The 23,129-nt window shown below is 35.3% G+C and overlaps 1 protein-coding gene across 1 annotated transcript; it reads left to right on the forward strand.

Moving 5' to 3' along the window:
• Nucleotides 1–17,588, forward strand: ODF2L (outer dense fiber of sperm tails 2 like). Its single transcript, XM_058808946.1, has 15 exons — nt 1–105; nt 1,386–1,535; nt 3,035–3,097; nt 3,328–3,399; nt 5,120–5,236; nt 7,310–7,495; nt 8,475–8,584; nt 10,047–10,182; nt 10,651–10,761; nt 11,958–12,062; nt 12,669–12,815; nt 14,665–14,747; nt 14,832–14,994; nt 15,923–16,048; nt 16,711–17,588. The coding sequence occupies exons 1-15, from the start codon at nt 1–3 to the stop codon at nt 16,837–16,839; spliced, it is 1,803 nt and encodes a 600-aa protein (XP_058664929.1). The 3' UTR covers nt 16,840–17,588.
• The last annotated feature ends 5,541 nt before the right edge of the window (nt 17,589–23,129 follow it).

Consider the following 23,129-nt stretch of genomic DNA (forward strand, 5'->3'; position numbering starts at 1 on the left):
ATGTCATCATCATCACAAGCATCCTTGTCTTTACCTGTGCATGACTGTTCTGCTCCTTCCTTGGACTTTGATCTTCAGGAAAAGTTTATTCTTCACACTGTTGAGGCAAGTTCATTCTGTTCCTGTTAGGCTTGATTTTTTAAACTGCATTTGTTTTTTTTAACAAGGTTAAAATATACTTCCTAGTTATAGATGTGAAGTAGGTGATATTTCAAAAACTGGCTAAGTGACAGTACTGGACTTGGCAACAGTATACTGAAACTATGGCAAAATTCTTTGTTCTTTCCTGCTTACATCAATTGGCTATGATAAGTTAAGCATGATGTTTAATCTTCCAAGGTGCTGTTTTCACTAGAAGTAATTAAATTCAAGAACTTGGTTTTGGTTGTATATCCAGGAAAAAGCTACAGAGAACTGCACTTTGTTACATAATCTGAGGTCTGCCAGGAAATCTAATCCTGTAATAAAACAAGACACACACATACATATATATAAAATAAAAAACCTTAGATGTTTGATTGTACTTGTTTGCTGTCAGACACAATTGGAAACAGAGCAGTCTGCATTCTGATTCTGTCAGGAAGTGATTGTTTAAGATGGGAACTTCCCCAATTTGTTACTCATTTTCTCAATTATATGAAGGGCAATATGGATATAAGAGCTGAAACTCTTAGTCTGACAAATCCTTTTGATGGAGCTGCACCTGGCACAGGCTGAGCACAGGAGAAATGGGTCCTGGTGGGTGGAGAAGGCAACACAATCACTTCTGAAAAAATAATGAGCAGTCAGTGGAGTACTGAGTGGAGTAAATGATAACTTTGTTCTTGGTGAAGGCATCAATCATTCTGCAGTGATGGGTGGAGGCAGGAGAGAGGTGTTTGAAGAAGGGGTGATGACAGGTTGCTGGTACCTGATAAGGAATTGAGGGGAATGGGATTCATTTAGGTTTTAGGTCTGATATGGCTCTGGACTTGCCATGGCATGGGCAGCATCATTTTCTTGAGCAGCTGGGCCTGGTGAGAAGCTTTTCCATTTTGGGAAAAGAGGAAAGCCATTGCTGCCTCCAAACTGGAAGAAGTCTGCTGTGAAAAGCAGCAACATGGGAATCTGAGCAGCTCTTGGCCTTCACCTTTACTGGAGGTAGTCTGCCTTGGCCTTGTGAATTAGCTGTGTTCTGTGAGCAAACTGTTTGAGGGTACATCCTGTGATATGGCAGGCTTTTATCCTTGTTGAAAGTCCTAAATGATTCTTTGATCTTTAAACTTTCTCTTAAAGGATTCTCTGGAGGAGCTGACTTGTTTTATGTTGATATCCTTGAATTAGCAGTATCAGTGACCTAACTGTGAGCAAAACTAAATGTTACATAATTATGAATGCTATTTCAGGGAAAAACACGTGTGCCACCTGGAGAAACAGGAAAACTGTGTTCACTGATTCAGCCAGATAAAAAGGATTGTCACAGAACTACACAAGCCATCCAAGATGGGAAGTGTTTTACTGATTTGAGCAAAGAATCTGACAGTCTAAAACACCAAGTAAGAAAACATGTAGGGCATAAACACAGAATCAATGGAAATGTACATTTCTTACACTAGTCTGAAAGAAACATGTTGTCATATAATCCATATAATCTTCTTTATATGACACCTTGTGGGAAGATGTTTTTTGTTATGTCCTGTGCACTAAGAAAGTTCCTAAAAATTTGGAAGGAGTTTGTTGAACTATGTCTGTTAAAACAGGAGGTGGACCTGAGTGAATTTCTGTATAAGAATAGACATGTAGAACTCACATGTGGAACTAACACAGAAATCTGATGGAGTGAAGATTGTAAATTGCTATTAAAATGAAATGTAATCTGTCATTACTGACTTTCTTAACTCTCTTTGAGAAGCCAACAAAATGGGTGTTTATTCTGAAGTTTATTTTTTAATTTTAATCTTAATTTTCAGGTGTTCATAGACATTGCTAGTTGTCTTACAAGCATGAGGCTTTCTGTTGGTCATTAAACAAAAGGAAGTTCAAAAAGAACAAACTGTGGGGAAGACTGTTTCCTGAGAATGGAAAGATAGTGTGATAAATTTAGGTTTCCGGTCACTTCTCAGTTCTGGGAAGCCTTCTAAGTATTTTTGCTGATAAATCAGTGTCAGGCCACAAAACACCATTCCTGTTTATATATTATTTTTTGATGACAGCAAATCTGATTCAGTACAGTCAGGAAAGATTAGGACTTGTACTGAATACAATATTTATAAGTTTGCTGTGCAGGGAAATGTGGAAACTGGATGCAGAATTGAGGTCCATGGATTGACTTTACAGATAGGCATGGGATCAAGATGACAGAACATTATGAGGAATGTTCATACATGCAGGCCAGGATAAGATGAAGGAGTTCTAGTCAAATTTTGATACCAAAGTTTCCAGCTTGAGTTTGTGGGTTCATCTTCTCATTAGTGAAACTAAATTGTCTTGGATTTACAGTCTGAAAGCCACACAAGTCTGCTTTTTTAAAATAGAAGTTGTGCACGCACACACACAGTAGGATATTTTAAAAAAAGTTTAGTTGACAATATCATGGGCACATAAATTCTACAAAGACTTAACTCAAATTGATTTTTGTGATCTTCCACCTTATGCTTTCTAGCTCAGTCTTCAAATTCTCCCAACTGAGGCCCCTGAAAGGCTTTAGCACTTATTATTAGTCTTTGAAATATTGTGAATTCTACAAATGCTTTTACCCTTTAACCACATGCTTAAATAATACTTACCAATGGTATTGAGACCCCTTCTAGATAAAACAAAGAAATACATAGATGTATAGAATGACCCTGGTTTGTTTCTGCAGCTACAAAGTTGATTGTAACAAAATAAATTGAATCTTTAGGTTTTAATCACCAAGTAGCTTGTATGTGAGCTTTTCTAGTCATATGTACCAGGTTTAAAAATGTAGCAAACTATATGTAACCACTTAAAAACTATTGAAAAATGCAAAATCAGTTATAATCAGAATAAATTTTTTATGTTTCTTGTGTTGCAGTTAAACAGTAAAAATATTGACACTTTGATGAAGGAGCTAAGTGAAAGTGAAATTCAGAATACTGTAAGTAAATTAAAATTTGATTCTCTCTCTTCTAAGCTGAATATCTGAAATTGGCTACCTTGTAGAGTCATACAATTTCCAGTAAGAGTGGCAAAGTGGGAGTATTTGTGATTTACCATCACAAAATGGAATCTTAGTTTTATATCTGAAATGTTCATCACTGTGCACTTCTGATGCTTTGTTGTATATAGACATTAAAATAATTTCTTTGTTGGTTTTTTCCCATGAAGAATCTCAGGAAAAAAATACTTGAAAGGGAGAAACAGATTAAAGAACTTTCATCCCTGCTCCAGTGTGAAAAAGTGAGTGACCAGTTCCATTAGAATGAATATTTTCTTCCAACATACTAGATTCCCAATTAAAAAAATATAAATTTTGAGTAAAACAATTACTTCGAAGACCTATGAAAAAAGTAAAATCCTGAAAGGTGTTTCCTACAGAATTATCTTCAAACATCAAAACTGTATTCAAACCATCTAAGGTGGCTTTTGACTTCTCATTTACTGATTTGCAATATTCTGGGGGAAAAGTATTTATAAGGAATAACATGGAGTAAGCTAAACAGATACTGTTCACAGCTGCTTTCCATGGCTCTGTTAGGAAAGGAAGTACAGACAACAGAGCTAATATCATCAAAGGCTGGCAGGTCTGGTGAGAGCTCATTCATTCTTTGCACCAAAAAGAAGGGGCTCAGTGCAAAAACCAGCACTGAAAGGGGAGAACTTTCCTGTATAAGAGGGCACTGTAAAAGTTTGAAAGTTATTTTACTGACAGTTTGGCAATCTGTGTTACAGATTGAATAATTCCAGGGGACTTTGTGTGTGTGCCATGCAGCGTGGTTCAGTGTTAGTGAGGGACAGCATAGGCTCAGTTAAACCCTTCAGGGTCAGCAGTGTACTTTGATACTTTGATATTTGTAACTCCTTGCAGGTTTTTAAGAGCCATGGTTCTTCTTTCAGAGTTTGTTTTGTTTTGGTTTTTTTTTGCTTAACCAAATGAACATATCACTTGACTGCTGGATATTAACCTCTATTCACCAGCTGGTCATAATAGAGGAGCCTTTGGGGGCTCTTGTCATGTCTTTGCCTTTATCTTGAAGTGAAGGAGCACATTTTCATGGAAACATCTTTTTGCTTGAGAATAGAAATGCTGAACAGAAAAGACTATAAGAATTCTGGAGACCCCAATGCCATCGGACTTCAGTGTTGGTGGGATCTATGTGGCATACCATGCCCTGACTGGAGACTACCTAATGTTGGACAATTTAGGGTGCCCATCATCTGAAAGGATAAATAATTTTCTGTGCTGTCCCCTTGTTTCTTCTTACATTAATTTCAATAAATGGCATTTTCATCAACACTTGACTGAATCTGCCTTTCTTACTGGTGTCTATAATGAACACTTCCTCTGGTACATTCTTTTAGTCTCTTGCAGTCTATACTGATAACACAACACTTATCTACCTTATTACTTCTTACTTAGAATGAGCCAGAGGAACTAAATTGAAAGAAATTTCATAGAATCATCTGATCTGAGTGCTAGTGACATAAGTTTCCTCTTCCCTTGTGATTTACATATCCCCCAAAACTGGAGTTTGAATTAAATGTATCAATAGTTCTAATAGGAGATGAAGGTCTTTGGAATTTAATGAAGGTCAGTTCAGGTCTAGTTAGTCAGAGCACAGCTGATCAGTGTGGCTCAGTGTTAGTCATCCTGCTAGCTGGATGCCTTTCCTTAGCCTGGATGTCTGAGTTCATGCTTGCAGGCCTTATTCCTGCCGCTTAAACTCAGATTAAATATTACATATAAAATTATATGTAAATTGTTTCAAGTTGATGATTTCTGTTTGACATTAATACAGTTAGTAGCAAGTTACTGTTTGTGAATATACTTGTAGAGCATGTTTTTTCTTTTCCAGGTTTTGAGGACATTCAAATGTCAGTTAGAAACTACAGCATAGTAGAAAAAATACAGAGAGCCTCATAGAGCATTGTACAATAAATTTGTGTTTATCTTTCCTAGATCAAGATACAGAGACAGGACCACCTGTCAAAAGCAGTAAAGGAAGTACAAGCTCACCTGCAGCGTCAGATTGAAAGAAAAGAAGCAGAAAATTATGAATTAAAAGTGAAAATGCAGGTCAAAATATTTTTACTTGTGTTTCAGTTAAATAGGGAAAAAACCCCAAAACAAACAAACCTGTTTTGAAATCAAATTATTGATAGAAGAAAAATCCCAAACAGTTAAAATAATAACCATTTATGTTTTGCAAGATCTGCCTGACTACACTATTTGAATTGCAAGCTTGTTTGTTGGTGTTTTTTCTTTTCTCAACTTATGCACACTTGTACAGCTCTGGTGAGCAAAGTGAAACGTGCATAGATGTGTTTGCACTCACTTAACTGCACTGTCTAGAAGTTTCCATATGGTCAAGAGATAAACAAGTCCCTATGGTGACTTCCTGTTCTAAGAGAACAGTGACAGCCACACCCTGTTTCTTCTTATTGTCTGTGAAGAATTGATAAGTCTCTTAGTACTGACTGAAAAAACCCACTGATGACTAATGCCTAATCTCACTTTTTTAAAGTAGGTTAAATTATTTCCATTTTCTGTTCTAAAAAGCACAAGTTAAATATGAGCGTTTGAATCAGTTACTGGCTTTAGAAAAAGACAAGGAGGAGGTCATGTGTGAAAGGCTGCAGCTGTATGTGGCCTCAGAATACAGTATATGAAACTTGTCAAGAACATAGGCATGAATGAGAAAGCATTGGCTAAAAACAATGTGTTTCTAATTTCCAAATTCTTTTCCTAGCATGCATCCCCTGCTAATTGAATCACTTGAGATTGTTACCCAACATGTAGCAAGGCAATTTCAAATCACATGTCTATGTCTGCATAAATGTCTCATGTTTCTTCTAAATAAAAATTTTCTTGTTCTACCTAGTACAATTACAGAATTCCAACAACATTTTCATTGGGTAAAATAACTTGATATGCAGCTGTATTGCCATTCAATCTCTATTTAAAAGTTTTGATCACTTTCAGAAATTGCTGAAGTCGTTTGCTAGCTTAAGTCCTGGAGATGATTTTGTTAATAACTAGACAAAAGCTTGCAAAAGCTTAGCATTGCCCCTATGAAATTAGTTCTCAATTCGAATTTACCTCAGCCGCTGGCTAATGCCCAAAGCATTTATTCTTAGTGTGATTCTGACCTCCTGTGGTTATAATAGGGGATAGCAGCTGTTTACTTACACTGACAGCTGAAATCCATACATAGACTGAAATTTTGTTTGCTGTGTTTATCCACGACCTCAAGTCACATCTTTCTTTATTAGGTGCCCTATAAGTATTTATATAGGAAAACCTTTTTATATATTTGGGTATTTTTTGTAATTTCCTTTTTTTTTTTTTTTTGAGGTAGTACTTCTGCTTTTCAGTGAATCCTGGTACCTGAGGCCATCTTTCACTTGGAAAACCACATACATTTTGCTTTGATTCTGTAAAAGTTTTGGGCCATTAGCAGGAACTTTACAGAGAGGTATCCATAATATGCATATTTTATAGCAACTGTCAATGAGTACCTTGAATAAGGCTGGCACATTCACAGGTTCAGTAGTTAACTAGTAGTACATAATGTAGTGTCAGACCTAGGCTAAAAGGAAGGAAACAAATGCATTAATCATCCCTACAATTTGGACATTTATCACTGAACTAAGAAAGTTGACACTGCTGGCTTACCAAAATTGCTGGAGTTTGGTGGAAGAATAGTAAGAGATATGAACAGGACTTACACTTGTCTTTATGAAACTAATTGTCTATTGGTAGCTTGGTCATTTTTGGCAAGTGGATCTGAGATTCTCCTTGAAACAGTCTGGTATTGCTCTTAATGAATATAATCATGTAGTGTTGATACCATGCCTTGTAGGTGGAAATTCTGCATCCATTTGCAAGAGCACACAGACATGGTTAGATTGCTGTCTTTCCCCCTGCCCCTTCTCAGCCTCCTCTTTTCATCTTGGTAATGACTTTGTCCCTGTGTTTTTCTTGTCAACTTTCTACTTAGCTAGCTCCTTGTACCAACCACAAGATTTGAGATTCCAAGATTATATGGAAACAGATGTTATAAATGTAACAGCTCTTCCTAATTATTGTATAGCACAAAATTATCTGTAAGGCTTGGAATTTGAATAGTTGATTTTAATTATGCTGCAGACTCTAAAAAATAAAATAGCAGAGTGGAAACATCAAATTGGTGAATACAAGTGCCAGAAGTTAGCCTTAAAGGAAACAAGTGAGCAAAAGAAGATAGCTCTGGAAAAAGCAATAAGATCCCAGAAACAAAGAGCTCAACTCTTAGAAGAAACTGTCAAAGATGTAACCTCTAAAATAAAAGAACATGTGAGTGACTATGCTACGAGCAATGTTATGTTGTATGGTTTGAAATTAAACAAATGAAAGACTTTCACCTGTGGAAAATAGAAAAATTTGTTTCATTATGCTGTGCTTGTATGTCTTTTGTTTTGCTGCTCATTTCTTAAGGAAAAGGTTGCTCTAGGTGTCCTGAAAGCTATTACTATTAACTGCTTTTGTTTTGTTAAAATTCAGTGGTTGTCTAAGAGGTTGAACATTTTAAGCTGTAGGAAGTAAGAGGGGTGTCATCAGCTTTTGGTTAAACCTTTCCTGGTCCTCCTGTTAGTCCTCTGTGGATAAACACTGGCTGACTCAGAAATACAGTGTACTAACTGAGAATCCATGGCTGAGGTTTGAAGTGTTAGTTTTCTTTATTTATTAATATGTGATGTCTCATGTGGTTACTTAGCTTTTAGTTTCTAAGCTGCTTGCTCTGAACCTTTTCAAAATCCAAACATAAAAGTTCCTTAATCCAAGTTGTTCCTTGGAATCTTGCTTTGCCTATCAGTAGTTTTATCTATATTCATTTAAGGGATTTTACCTAATGCTTAATTTCTTACCCAGCTAGCATTTTTCATTTTTATTATATTTTAGCACAATTTTATTTATTTATTATTTATGTCATTTATATGTAGAAGAGATGTATTAAAGACAATTTTTTTTTGTAAGAAAAGATTATCATCCTAAATTTTGAAATGTTGTATTCTACAGTTGATATACAGTACCAGTGTTTAACTATGTCTCTGCCTTGAAAGTAAATCTGTACATAGATTTGATTTTTTAAAAATGTGGGGAATTTTGTTGATTTTATTTTGAGATGAGAGAAAATTTATATTGATTTGTACAAGGGAGATCCAATAAAACCATCTTATTTTAAATATCTCTATTATCTAAATTTTATAGAATTAAATGGCATTCTTCAGTGACATTCTTTTGTTACATAATTTATAATTTCTTCATTCTCTAGGAAGTCAAACTGGGTGAGATACTGTCAGCTTCTGATGTCTGGAAAAACCAGCATGATAGAATAGTTGAAGAAAAGACAATGTTAGAAGTTCAAATAGAAGGTCTTGAGAAGTAAGTTGGACTGTTAATGTTTTTTGTTTATTTATTTCTATGGCCACAGGGTGTTGATATTTAGTAGTGCAATACTCATTGTTGACAATGTAAATGAGTTTATTAATATTTTAAAATTCTGAGCAGAATTTGGAATTTGGAAATAAGAACAAATTTAAGATTTTTAGTCTCCTCTCTGTTGCATTTCACTTCTTTTGAAGGTTTATTCCCCTTTACCAGTAAGGAACATATTCCTTTTCCTGCATACTTCTGATCAGCCTGAACTTGCTGGCAGCTCCTATGCAGCCTCCACATACCCACTTATTTAATAACTGATTCAACAGCTTGAGTGTTAACCCTTGTGTTTACAGAACAGAAGAAGGTTCTTTGTCTTGTAGGTCCTACTTCAGACTGGTGATGGCCAAATTATTTCAGCTTCCCTAATGCCTCACCTCAGTAGAGGATAGAGAGGGGTTCTTCTCAGATGCCATTCGAACAGTTCACTAATGTAGGGAAAAGCAGAACAAAATTATCCAACCTTATTCAAACTACACAGTCAAATCTTAATGTACATGAAGGATATGTTATTTTTTTGAGCAGACAATGACAAACATCCTTTTACAATTTCTGTTGATAGAAATATAGACTATAATTTAAACCAGCAAAAGAAACTGTTAGATGCCTTTATTCTAGGTCTGAGATAATGTTTATTTCACAGAGAACTTGATTCATGCTCAAGTATTTAACACTAATTCACACTAAAATGGCTTGAATATTTTGGTTTTGTCCCAGAAAATCTGACATTTCTGAAATTACTTGCAGCAGATTTTAAAATTTAACCACAGGGCAGGTAGATGACATCAGTCCAGAAATCTCTCTAGCCCACTGTTGGTCCAGTGTATATAGAAAGGCATCCAAGAAAGAACAAATACTCATTCTGCTTCCAGCTGGTTTTTGCTGTTTTCATTTCAGCTAAAAATACAAGTCTTTGCTTGAAATGTGCCCTTCTAACAAGACTTGTTCTACTAAGCAGCGTGTGGCTGACTAAACAGCAAAACAAATTTTGTGAACTTTATTAATCTAAAAAAAGGAAAAACGAGGCCTAGCATAGTTTGCTGCTTTTAATAATAGAAAGTAACATTCCTGAAGTAGCTAATGAGTGTTCTTAGTAGGACATTATGTGATATACCCTATAAATTCAATATAATTATATTTTGTACAGTGTGCATATGCATAGTTCTCTTGGGAGTATCATTTGGTGTTCTGCAACTGAGCTAAGACACCTTCCTTGGAGTAGAAACTCTCCTCTTGCAGAGAGTTCATTTCAGAATAGAAGCAGATAATCCTTCCTTTGGATGGGTAAATGCATTCCCCCTTTTATATATATATACTACAAAGGGGAATGTGTTAAGGGTCAATTTAATTTCCATAGTGAGAGTTTTGGAAGCATTGTGTATTATAGACAACTTGCCTGTCTTTCAAGTCAGATCCGAGGCCTGAAGGAAGACGTGGAAAGAAGGGAGAAATGGAGAAGAAACTCAGAAGAGGAAATTCTTGGAAAGCTAAATTCTGTTAACTCTGAAAATGAAAATATTTACCTTGAAAACAAAAAATTAAAGGTGAGATTATAAATCATTGTTGAATGGCTCTACATTTCTCACACATTAATGATCAACCATGTTGACCAAATGAGATGCTAAAAATTTTCCAGTGGAAATTTTGGCAAAGCTAGGAACAAGGTTGTCTGATGATATATCTGCTTAATCAGGATGCTGTTTATTTTACTGTCAATAACTGCACAATTTCTTAAGTAGAAATTGTTCTTTTATGTTTGTTAAACTTTCTTTCAAATGAAAGAACTGAGTTTAATTATTAATTTCAATTTTGAAAGAGTTTGCAGGTTTTATCATCTGATAGAAGTGCTCTGATGAGCTGACAAATGAACTATAGGCTATCATTTTTGTTTGACAGGAAAAATACTTACAATACTCTTCCTAGTGCCAGTCACTTGCTGGTAATATCATATTGTAGAATGTCTTATTTTAGTAACACTCTTAACATTTTTATATTTTCTATTTTTGATCAAGGCTTCCCTTGCTACATTGGAGAAAAGTACAGTATCTGTTGAATATGAGTTGCTTCATCTGCAAGAAAAAGCAAAGCTGCAGGAAAACCTTTTAGAACACAGTAAAAATGAGGTGACTTAGCATGTTTGAAATCTTCAAGTATGTTTTTTTTTAATTTGTAAGCCATTTTGAGGAAATTATAAAGGTTTTGTTTGTAATAAATCTGTTTTGTTGTCATGAGGATTGTAGTATTTTTGTAATATTGAGCATGAAAGAAGAAATTGCTATTACAGACCATATGGAAGAATAGTCTCCACACACTTACAAGTACACATTGTCTGTACTTGAAGCTCATTGAAGCCAACAAGACAAGATTGCTTTGACAAGATTTGCTTGCTAAAAAGCAGGTTAGTGACCCAGTAAACTAGATGTTTAAAAAGTTTGAGTCTGATGTCTTCAGTGGATATACTGATGATATTTTACCTCTACTTGGCCATATTTTATCTTCATGTTCCTAAGAGCATATCAGTATTCAAGTAAGCTCAAGAAATCCAAGTTCATTCAAGAAATATATATTAGGGTTATGAGAGAAATATATATTAGGGTTATGAGTATAGGGTTATTTGAGTTGTTTTATTTTGGTGGGGAAATCCACAAAGAAATACCAGTGAAATAAATAAACCAAACTTATAATGGGCTTTTTATCAATTCATTTTTGTATTTGGCTTTATTCACACAGGAGTTTTAGAACATTGATTCAAATATGTGTCTATTTATGCTATAGTATAGACACAATTTCATTGACATTCTTCACTTACTGATTTGTTTTAATCACTGACAAGAGAAAAGAAAGACATGATACAAAATCTAGAGTAGAGCCAGAGAGCTTGTCTTTGGCATGCATAATCATAATTAAAGTTGCAGCCAGGTTCAAGATGGTAGATGTAGTTCCAGGTAACAGCCAGCCTTAAGCAGTGAGTGGAGTGAATTCTCTAGCTCAGGGCTGTAGTGACTCCAGCTGGGAAGTGTCAGTGACAGTTTTGTGGGGACAGACATGTGAGTCACACTGGCTGCTTCTACAGCACAGCTGTAGCTCATTCTCCATTGTTGATAACACACTGCTGATATGACAGTGCTCTTTACCTGGAATCATTTTGTACTTGCTGTGACAAGTAGGATAATGAAAATAAATAACTTCAAATAATAAATTTTGAGATACTGCTGAGAAGTCAGATATTTTCCTTTATGCTTCATACTAATGATTCTACCTTTTCTATATTTAATTGAAGGACCTTGCAAATGTATGTGAATAATGTATGTTGTCCTAGGTACAAAAAAGACTAATTGCTGTGGAAGAATTGAAATCCAGATATGAAACAGTCTTAAATGAAAACACAAAAATAACAGAAAACAAATGCTTAGAAGCAGATAAGGTAAGTTTTTCAGTAGTAAAGAATGTTTCCAAATAATTCTGTAGAACACAGATCTTTTCTACATTTTTGTGATCTTGTTAGAAGTCACAAAGTACTGTCTCTTGGTTTTAAATTTCTGAGTTTTACTGACTGCTATGTAAAGCTGGTGCTTTTTGGATACTACACAATTGCAAACAATGGAACAATGATTTCTAGTCCAATTACTAAGTAGTTTGGCTACTTTTAGAATTCCAGAATTCCTTTATCACTTTCAAAAGTGTGATTTTATTGTTGATGATTTTGAAACTATCTTTTTGATAGAACAGTTGTGAAAGTTGTACATGGAAGCAAACCTATTGTAAGTTCTTTCCTTTTAACTAACAGTTAAGATTGGGACTCCATACAGAGATGAGCTATCAATTTTTCAGCAGATGGAGCTGAACACTGGAAGACAGCACATTCTTAAGTATCAGAAAAGAGCTTGTATCTTTGTCAGTACTCTATAAAATAGGTGACATGTAACTTGTATAGAATTTTAGCTTTATTACCCACATGAAAATCCACTAAGTGTTACAATTAATTTATGGGTTTACATTTACATTTTTCTCCTGTGATGCTACTCTGCAGGTGAGGCACAAAATGGAGGCTGAGTTAAAGGAGTTAGAACATGTTTGTGACTTGCTGAAAGCAACTGAGGAAAATCAGCAAAAACTTCTGGCCTGGGAAAGGATCTGTGCACAGAAATGCAAAACCCTCAGGGAGCTGGAGCTTCAGGTGGTTAGAACATGCTGATTTCTAAAGATAAATGAGAAAATTATGTGGTAAAATGTCACTGGGGCATTTTGCTATTGGTGTGTGTGACAGTGGTGAGGTTTCCTTTGTTATTTTCTTCATAAATCAAAATTTCTGGGGAAATCAGATAATGCAAATAAAGCTGTTGCCAACAGTATTTATGTGAATTCATTATGTGGTGAGGCTTGTAACTTTTATAATTAATATATTTTTTATCTTTTTGAATACCTATGTCCTGAGATGTGTTGCAGAATTCTTCCCTGGAAATAAATGCAAGTCTAGATATTTTTTGTATCCAATAGAACAATTTAATTCTAGATTAGTTTTTTTTTAATGGCAAATTTATAAACCATACAATATTTAATCAGATAAATTATATTCTTGATGATGTATAACATTTTAAAATGTTTTAGTTGAGTAAGTACTTTTAATAGGATAATTGCAATTTTTAGCTGTATTTAACACTAATGCTTGTATTTTCTCTAAAGCCTGAAAATGAATTTTCCTGGACTTTTTTTTTTCTCTGACATCAATTTCTATGGCAGGGTGGGTTTGGGGTTTTTTGGTTATTGTTTTTTGTCTTTATTTTAATGTGCTTTCAAGTTAGAAGAGCACAAATGACAAAGATTTTTAAGTTAGTAGGATGGGAAAGGGGTCTAATCATCCTGGTATGTCAGTAGGAAAACCACAGCTAAAGTACTGTGAGTCTCTGTGGTCCTATAGACTTTATATAAAACATTGCTCTTGATTTTTGATTCTTCCAGTAAACTCTTAAATCAAGTACTTCAACAATAATTAATTTTGAGGTGCAAAACTTATACATCATATAAAACGATGAATGTCATTTTAATCTAACTACGTGTTTCCTTGGAAAAGTGCAGAAGAACCTCTTAAGTATAGCAAAATAATTGGGAATATAATCACTAGTCTGGTGGAACAGCAGTTGAATTTCAGCATTAAGTCTTGGTGATTGATGTACTTTACACTTGACTCTATGACCAGAATTTAGGAAAATTCATTTTGGAGCAATTGCTCCTCTCCTGGGTTCATCTGGACTAATTTCTGCTACTACCAGTGTGCTGCCACCTGAACAGCCTGCAGTTCTGATAAACAATCAGCAGATGAGCTCAAATTGCTGGATGGGACTGCTTGAGGCAGTCCAAAGAATGGTGGTGGTCATGCCTGCAAACGCTGGCACCCACAGGCTGTTGATGTGCCTGATTATTGCTAACAGGCTGCTGATGGGTGCAGGAAGGAGCAATAATCTCAGTGCTACTGAGATTTGAAGGAAAATGTGTAAAAGTTTAGCCCTCTGGATGCTGGGCAGGAGAAGACTCTTCTTGCTTCCTTCAGCTTCTGCTGCTGTATCTCTTTTCATGAACTTGTCTTTTTTTATATTCTCTTTTTTCTGAAATTCTTTGCCCGTGCTGCACTGTTCTCCTGTGATAACTGTATGTATATGCAGTGTTATTTTTATGCTTCCTGTGACTGTAGTGTGAGGGAGCCTTTTTAGCTGGCCCTAATACACAAGGCTGCATGGACAGCACATGGAGTTTTTTAGGACTTTGTTACATAGGGGATTTTCAGCCTAAATTTTCACACTAAATTTTAGTCTCCAACTTTAGCTGCATTTTACTAATTTAAGATATTTTTACAAGGTGCAATAATATAACATTTACTTGATTATAGTATAGCGTTTGTCTGAATAAACAGCATTTATCTGAAACTACAGTTAAATTTTTTGATGGATTTTAATAGACAGGCTTACTTTACTCCAGTAAGATCCTACATAGAGGTCTCTTCAACTAGAAACAAATTGTCATTTTCACAGGATAACCATAGTGTAACTTCTATGGGCAGTCTTTGCTTAGAAGAGATCTGTAACATTCAGAAGAAATATGGAGATCTTCAAAGGTAACTTGAAGAATCTGATCAAAATTCATTCCTACACTTTTCTGCTATAGTGAATTATAATGCACTGATCTGTTTTGTGTAAAGGCAATTAGGACAGGTGGAATATCAGAATGAAGAACTTGCTTACCAGCTCAGGAAAGAAGATGAGAATCTTCAGAGCAGTAAATTGCAGCTTGAAGAGAAAATTGCAGAATATAATGCATTGACCAGACAACTTGAATCTGCTTTGGAAGAAGGGAGAAAAATGGTATTGGTGATTTAATATATCTCTCAATCTTGTTTGCTACTTTCTGTTTAAAAACAGCATTAAAATGAGCTTGAGAAAAAAATATGGAACGAGACTATTTTGCATGTAGGAAGAAATACTAAACAGTTACTGTGAATTTCTTCATGATTTAAATATGGATGGAACAATTTAATTTCTTTGTCAAATTTGGATACTATGGAAATAAATACCAAGTTTCAATTTACCAACCTTTTATTATAATTTTTTTAAATTGATAAATCAAAATTCTTTAACCACCTAATATTAAATCCCACACATATGGCAAAAATTTCTGTACAAAAGCTTAATCTTACCTTTTATTTTCTCTGCTATAAAAGCCTATAAGAATGTTGGTGTTGAAATCCATCTCTTTTTAGAGGAAGAGTTTGCAATCTTTCTATATCAAGTAGAATTTTATCATTTGTAAAAAATTATGCAAACAGTTAATCAAATTCAACAGGAAATGTAGGAATTTAGATTGTAGTGAATTATATTAGTTTAATCAGAAAAAATGTATGAAGTTGTAATTTCAGATTAAAAATGTAGAAATAACCATCTGATTTTTTCACTACTGAGGATATTTGTTTGGTTTTGAGAAAAGTAATATTTTGGCTTAACTTGAACATAAACTAAAAAGTGTTCCCCTCCCACTGTACTACTTTTTTTTTTCCAAATTGAAACAGCTTTCAAATGTAGCCAGAATATTTGTGAGGTTTGTTAAATACCTGGGTATGTGAAATAAGTTAAGTATTCAATTAAAGGATAGGAAATAGAGCTATTAAGGTTAAGAGAAAAGAAAACAATTTTATTTGGGTTTTAAGAGTAAATATATATGTGATACACACATAATTTATAAATACATTGTGTATATATATCTATCTATATCCTTTCTCTCTCTTTACTTTTATAGGTAGCTGAAGAATGGGAAAAAACGTCATACAGAGAACGAGCCTTTCAGACAAAACTGATGCTTCTTGAAGCTGAAGTGAGAAAGAGGCAAGAAGAAAAAAAACAACTCCTCTGCTTATTTCACCATGTGAGTAAATAATGCTGTTTGTGATTCAAGAAATCACTTACCATGTCACCATTTACAAAAACAAGTTCCTTTTACTGAAAGCACACTACTAATACAGTTGTGACACACTTTTCAGAGCAGTAAATTAATTCAACTTTACAATATACTTTTTGTAAATTGACATTTCCCACCAATCTAACAGAACTCCAGTCTAACTAAATCACTTGAATAATTTTGAGTTTACAACTCTTACTCAGTCGAGTTTACACAGCAAGACAAAAAAGAAATAAAGTATGAAGTTGTATTTTCCCTCAGATCAATTGTGTTCAGTAAGGATATCTACATTTGATTAGGCGCATAACAATCCTATAATAATGTACTGGTAGCTTCTTTTTCTTTCCTGAGTTAATGACAGTAATCTGAATTTACAATTTTTATAAATTATTGTAGGCCTTTTTTTGATTTTAAGTCTATCCAAACATGTTCAATTTGATCCTGACAGAACATAAATAAAAGCTTCAATCCTTTGAAGCTTTTTTTAACACCTTTGCTTTTGTGAAACCTCTGAAAACATTTACAGGTAAATAAAGCTATAAAAATTAGGTACTTTGTGTCTTAGATTATTATTTTCATTGCTTTATATTTTGTTTCTAAGTTTCTGTGCATTTTTCTTTTTTCATTAGAATGAAAAGCATCATGAAGTACATCTGAAAGAGCTGGAGAACCGCCTACAGAAGTCAGTGATCAAGAACCAGAGCATCCAGAATTATGTGCAGTTTTTGAAAGAAGCATATGTTACAATGTTTGGCTGAATTCTTCAATCTATTTTATCGTAGAGAAACTTGTCAGGATTGGGGTCCCAGTCTTGTTGAAGGCAAAGCCATTGAGGCCTTACATTATTTTGGCAGATTAAACTTTTTGATAATTCTTCCCTAGGAAAATGTCTGTTGTGGGCAGGAGAAGCAGGTGAGCCATTGCTGTGTCCCAGGGGCTGGGCACACGTGGGGAATGGAGCTCGTGTTGCTGACAGAAACCTTTGTGTTCCCCATAGCACAGCAGGGCAAGGCTGAGTGCATGGCAGCAGCAGCAGGTGTGTATGTGTGGGGTATGCACACAATGTCTGTGAATGTCCTGGCCTGTAAAATCTTACCTGAGTCCTTTTAGTCCATGGTAAATGCAAATGACCACAGATTATCTTTCAATTCAATGATATCTAACCTATTAAAACAGACAAAAAATGAGATTATTAGGTTCCTTCCCTTTTTTCCCCCTGTAGTTTAGCCCCAGTATAGTCCTACACTACATGGAAGAGTTGCCACCACAAGGCTGTCCCATCCAGCCACTTTTCTCTACATCTCATCATTATGCTCAGGCATACACTATAGTGGCATTTTATAAATATAAGTAGAAAAAAATTTTAGATACAGGTATAGTTTAAGCTCTGGATGTGCTGATATACCCTGGTGACACAGCTCCAGTGAGATATTTAAGTATTTGTCTGAGTTCAAGAACTGCTGTTCAATAAGACTGACCTGTGCCTCAAATAAAACACATGTAAATATTCAGCTGATACAGGATTAATATAAGAAACAATTCTTGATCTAATTTCAGTTCTAAATTCTAATTAGTTTTGTAGACATATGATTTGTTTCAAAAATAGTACCTTCAGTTAAATAGATGTGATTTACAATGTGTACTTAAATAATATATATTTTTTGACCAAAACCTTAAGTTTGTTTATGCATAGGCAATACCCATTCTATTTCATTGTTAGTTGTTAGTAATGTGTTGAATACAGACCTTTTTTTTTGCAAATGCTTATCCATCTTAACAAATACTGATGTGTGCTAATGATCTGTTTCTGTGCACTTTTTAAAAATAAAATTTTCATTTATTCTATATGACATGTTAGTAGCAAATATTTATTTGAAATTTGGGGGGTTTGCATTACACACACACACACACACAAACATTTGGATTAATTTAGTTCTGATTGTGCTACTTATAAAATATCAAAAAAACTTTTTGAAAGTCATCATGTATGAAGGAAAGAGTTCAGAAATCAATTGTTCAATCCAGTGCATGAGTGGTTTTCCAGAGCTCATACTGAAAAACTGTACACCTTTCATTAGATTTTGTTTTTTTCCTTTTTAGTTTGTTTTGTTTCTTTTTATGGTTCTCCATTACCTTTTTGTTTGTGTGGGTTTTTTTTTTCCATGGTAGAAATAGGGCTGATAGTCACAAGGATCATTTGGTTTTCCTCAGCTCCATTTTGAACTGGTGTTAGCTTATCGTGTCTTTTGCATTTTAAAAATTAATTTAGGAGAAATTATTGTGAATTGTTTCTTTCTAATAAAGAAAATAATAAAATTTTGTCTAACTACTGAGGGATTGAGCATTTACTTGAGATTGCTGCTTGTATTTTTAGTAACTGTGTAATATATAGCTAAATTAGCTCTTGCCTTGTTCATTTTGCAGTGTAGAATTCTGTATGCTCTGCCACAAAATTCTTGGATACAGCTGTACTGATTTGACTGCATTTTGGGATTCTACTATTTTTCTTCAAAGCAATTTTTACCATCTGCATCACGTGGCAAAGTGACACAGGTTTACAGTAAGAAATAGACTAATTATGCTTGCTTTTGGGGGTGTTGTCATCTCTAACATTTTTAGAAGCCTTTGGTAAGGCTGTTGTTGCCACCATTTCACCTCTCAGCCTTTTTTCTAATGTGATTTTATTTTGTCATTTCTCAAAAAAAAATAAAAGCTGAACATGCTGTTGCAGTTTTCAAATACAGTCAGATTAAACCTCTTATTGCTGTAAGTATGGACAGAACTCAAAGTACAAAACTCAAAGTTCCTGGTCCATGCTGTGCTTGCTTTTGTGATTATATTTTTGGTCAGATACTGTTCTGTCACAGGCCCCTTAGCAAGCAGGAATGTTTCTCCTCTGCTGTGCAGAAAGTCCTTGGCCAGAAAAGCAGTAAAACCCAGAGATTCTGTATAAAAGTTTGACCATGCTTTTGGTGATGAGCTCTTCCAATAGAAAGAGATTTTAGCTGGTTAAGAACAGAGCAGAGAAATAAAAAAAGATTCAAACACTACATTCTATATCCCAGTTTATTTAGATTTCCTAGTAAGAAGCCATTTTTACTGTAGGCTTACTAAGGTACACAGTCAAATGTACACTGTGTGTGTTGTAGAATTTTTTTGATTTTGAAAGGATTTTGTAGTAATTGTTTGCAGAAGCTGGCTCAGTATGATCCAAGGTATGAAAGAGAACTCTTGGCTGAACTGATGCCAAGTGTTCTTGTAAATCAAATCAAAGCCACCTGCAGTGTTACAATATCCCCCCTATATCTTGCTGTATTGATTTATTTGCTGCCCATGTTGATTAATTTGGTTTTTTTGTTTGTTTGGGTTTGGGTTTTTTTTGGTTTTTTTTTGTTTTTTTTTTTTTTTTTTGCTGTGGAGTTTTCCAGGAACAACTTCAGTCTGATTGCTATGGATCTGCTTTTAAATCAGTTTATTGAGACTCTAGCAGCAGAATATGCACAGTTTAAAAGGATACTTCATTTCTTGACTGGTCTGCACACACAGAAGGTAGCCAGGAGTTAAGGAGCTGTTAGGGTGAGGATGAGTGTGCCCAAACCCCCTCATGAGCAGTGTGCTACTGCTGGCCAGGCAGGCATGGGCTGGGCAGGAAGAAACAGGCTCTGGGAAGCACATCTGACTGTTGCTAGTAGCTTTCAAAATCACATTTTAAAATGTGGTTCAGAGATGACACCACATTTGAACCTGTAGGGTGCCCCTTTGTCAGTGTGGGATACACTGCTGCACACATTTCATAATGGGACAAGATTTCAGAGTTACAATAAATGAAGTGATTTGAGGTTGTGACAGATTCACTTTGGCTAGTACATTTCCATATTCTATTGCAATCTTTTGGCTTTAATTAGTTAAAATTGTAAGCATGTAGAGTCCTGAAACTGGCAGATCTCAAAGACCTGACCTGGATTCCCTACTCCCTACTGCAATCTTATATGCTTTAGATTTGTTAATGTGTGGGAAGACACAATTTAAACCTAAGAGCATAAGTCTAGGGCTACTTGGGACCCTACCCCTTTAATCCTGTCTGCCAAGTAGTTTATTTGTGGATTCAGTTTGACAAAAGATATTTTTTGTTTCCCGTCTGTCACAAAAGCTGCTATAAATTCTCCTCTAGAATGAAGTCTTTCCAGTAAGAGCAGAAATACTCAATTTTGTACCAGACACATGACTCCCATGGGGATATCTTTATAGAAGATACCCAGCAATCACTGAGTTCTGTATGGATGAGTCCTCAGCAAAATGTGATGGGTCACTAGCCCAGTAATCCTTTTGAGAAGTTCTTTTGCCTATTTAATAGTGAATAAAATCAACATTTGGATATCTGGGAAAGTTTAGGGAGGGACTGCAGCTCAAAGTGTCTTCTGCTAGAAATGTGTCCTGTATTCTGACTCAGAAAACAACCAGATTAGACTTTTTGTGACAAAAATCACTTTGTTGATGATCTTCCTACAGGAGAAGTGACCTGGTTTCCTCCACTGATGAGCTATTTAGCAGTGCAACATCTGTAGCAGCTCTCTCTGCTCTGGGGGGCCTAGAGCTGGCCAGCACAAACAGGGATCAAAGCAGGGCCCCATAGGAAAGGGTTGTGCAGCATGTGAAGTAGACACAATGATTTCATACAAATTTTTTCTTTCTCTTCAGTTTCCTGTGGATCACTTTAAGGTTGACATAGCTCAAACTTGTATCTTAAGGCCAGAAAATTGAGACCACTATGTTGATGTCCACCAACTGGGAATTTAAGCAGTCAAAACCATGAAATTATTGCAGTCATGCAGGTTGTGCATGTGTTTGATTCAGAATATTTTCCTGTCTACTTCTGGCTGAACAGCAATCACACAGCAGCTGTCACTCAGTAGTAAAGCTTCCAAAAGTTGAAGGCAGCGTGTTTTATATTGCCATGCATATCTATCTGCGCCCTTCACTCAGGATTTCTGATATAATGCTGTTGGCTTTCAACCTTTAAATAAGGCTGTTACAGCTACTAAGAGTCCAAAGGAAATCATCCTAGTGATAAGTAAATCATCCCCCCTCAGAGAAATCTAGTGCCTTTAAAGAGCTGGTTTTATTTGGAACATTATATGCTTCCAGAAAGTAACTGACTTTTTTCTTTGAGTGTTTGACAGACCAGATCAAATAACTGATTAACATATTGTAATGCTTTCTTGGCACATTAATCTACTTAATTTGAAAGCAATAGGGAAAAAGTAGAGACTTTTATGTATAGAGACTGCTGCAATCCTGCCTCCATCTTGCAGCAGAATAAACATAGCATTTTGTTGGCTGTAAAACTGTACCTTCCAATTTATTGACAACATAAATATTTCATGTGCCACTCTGCCTTTCGGTAGTGCTACTAAAAATTGAAACCGGGTCTAACTGGTTAGGTTTTGCATGCTTTTCATCCAGTTCAATCTTTCAACCAGATCTTTGATAACATCTAATTTCTAGAGCAGCTGTTAAAGATCCAACAACCATCTCCCAATCTCCCATCAACGTTTCAGGCATGTGGAGCCCTTGTTCATTATCATTGTGACCACATTCCTATTCTTAGCAAGTTTCTCCTTTGCAGAGCAGCACCCTACTCTGCTGTGGCAACAGTCCACTTACTAATTTACAACTCCACCCACTAAATGCCACTGTGAATTATAAACTACTGAAGTAAACCATGTATTTTTAACAGCCTCAATTTTACCATCATGGCTGTTTATAAAAGTCAAAGACATTTTTGAAGTGCAAAAATGCTAAGCTGGCATTTCAGGTTGTTCTTAGGACATTTGCTGCTCCTCCACAGTAAGGTTTCCCCTTCTCTCTCCTTGAGAAAATCAGTATATTAATATGCTGCAAAGCACAAACTGGTTGATATTAACATTTCACTCTCTTTCTAGAGGAAAAAATCTGGAGAAATCCGAAGAAAGAGCCAAACTTAGGATCTTTCAAGTATTTCTGCAAATCCTTTGCAAGAGTGGAAAAAATATCCAGTTTCTTTCTGTTTCAAATAAATTTCCTTCTTTTATTAAGTCTTGTTTTATTAATATTGTGGTTCAGGAGAAATTTCTCATGGATATTTATGAACAGACAAAAATAGAGTTCAAGTTCTGTGAGTGTTCAAATATTGTTCTGATATTTACTGTTGTCATTCCAATCCTTTGTAACTCAATGCAGTTACAGTCAAGAACCAACATATTGTGAAGCATGTGTGATGCAGGAATAGACATTTATATATTTCTTTGCATTTGTATTTCATGGGAGATTTCCCCAGACAGGAGCATTCAGAGGTGGCAGCCCTGAGGATTTCTCTTTCTGTGGGCACATGTAACAATGGAGGGGAACTCTTGTCTTCTAGTGACATGTTTCTAGTAGACCCATCATTCCAAGATCTAAAGCGAAAAGAAGCTCAACATAATGAAATAAATCCCAGCAGCAGAAACAAAAATTCCATGCTGCTGTGTAGCACAAGATAATCTTTAAATCCTCCTAGGTACTGTTTGTGGATAGCATTCTTGGCAGGGTTCCACTCATGAACTTAGTGTGTTTGAGCACTACTCCCATCTGCTAGGAATACTGGGGAAAGTGGTACTGCAGTTCCTAATTTTCTTAAAATACTGCTTGCTAGGTTTTAGCTCTTCTGGCTTCAGTTAACCCAAGTTAATGTCTGGAAAAGGGGCAAATTTTATAAAATAAGCCTCCTTTCTTTCTAGCAGCCTAATAATTTCTCAGTTCTTAGCGTTATATCTGGCTTTAAATGGTGAATATAAAATCTTTAATTTCTCTTTGTCTGGTCACTGTATTTAATGAGCTACAATTTTGTGTTAAAATAGGAACCTTCTGGCAAACTCACATTACTTGGTCTAATTACTCTCCACAGTTTCTAAAGGACACGTTGGTGATGTGGTTGTGCTTTCTTTGAACAACGTGGAAATTCTTGAAGTGGCTTCCTTCCTTTTAAATTTTTGCAGGCAGAAAGAAACCAGTTTTAAATCATTTTCTAAAA

This window comes from Ammospiza caudacuta, chromosome 7 (genome assembly GCF_027887145.1).
Source record: "Ammospiza caudacuta isolate bAmmCau1 chromosome 7, bAmmCau1.pri, whole genome shotgun sequence".
Classification (NCBI taxonomy): Eukaryota; Metazoa; Chordata; class Aves; order Passeriformes; family Passerellidae; genus Ammospiza; species Ammospiza caudacuta.

What these genes read in the sequence shown, in the direction of transcription:
- ODF2L (XM_058808946.1), top strand. Translation starts at nt 1, where the DNA reads ATGTCATCATCATCACAAGCATCCTTGTCTTTACCTGTGCATGACTGT. An exon ending in TTGAAAACAAAAAATTAAAG is followed by an intron (nt 10,183 to 10,650) that starts GTGAGATTATAA and finishes TTTTTGATCAAG; the next exon opens with GCTTCCCTTGCTACATTGGA. An exon ending in AATGCTTAGAAGCAGATAAG is followed by an intron (nt 12,063 to 12,668) that starts GTAAGTTTTTCA and finishes GCTACTCTGCAG; the next exon opens with GTGAGGCACAAAATGGAGGC.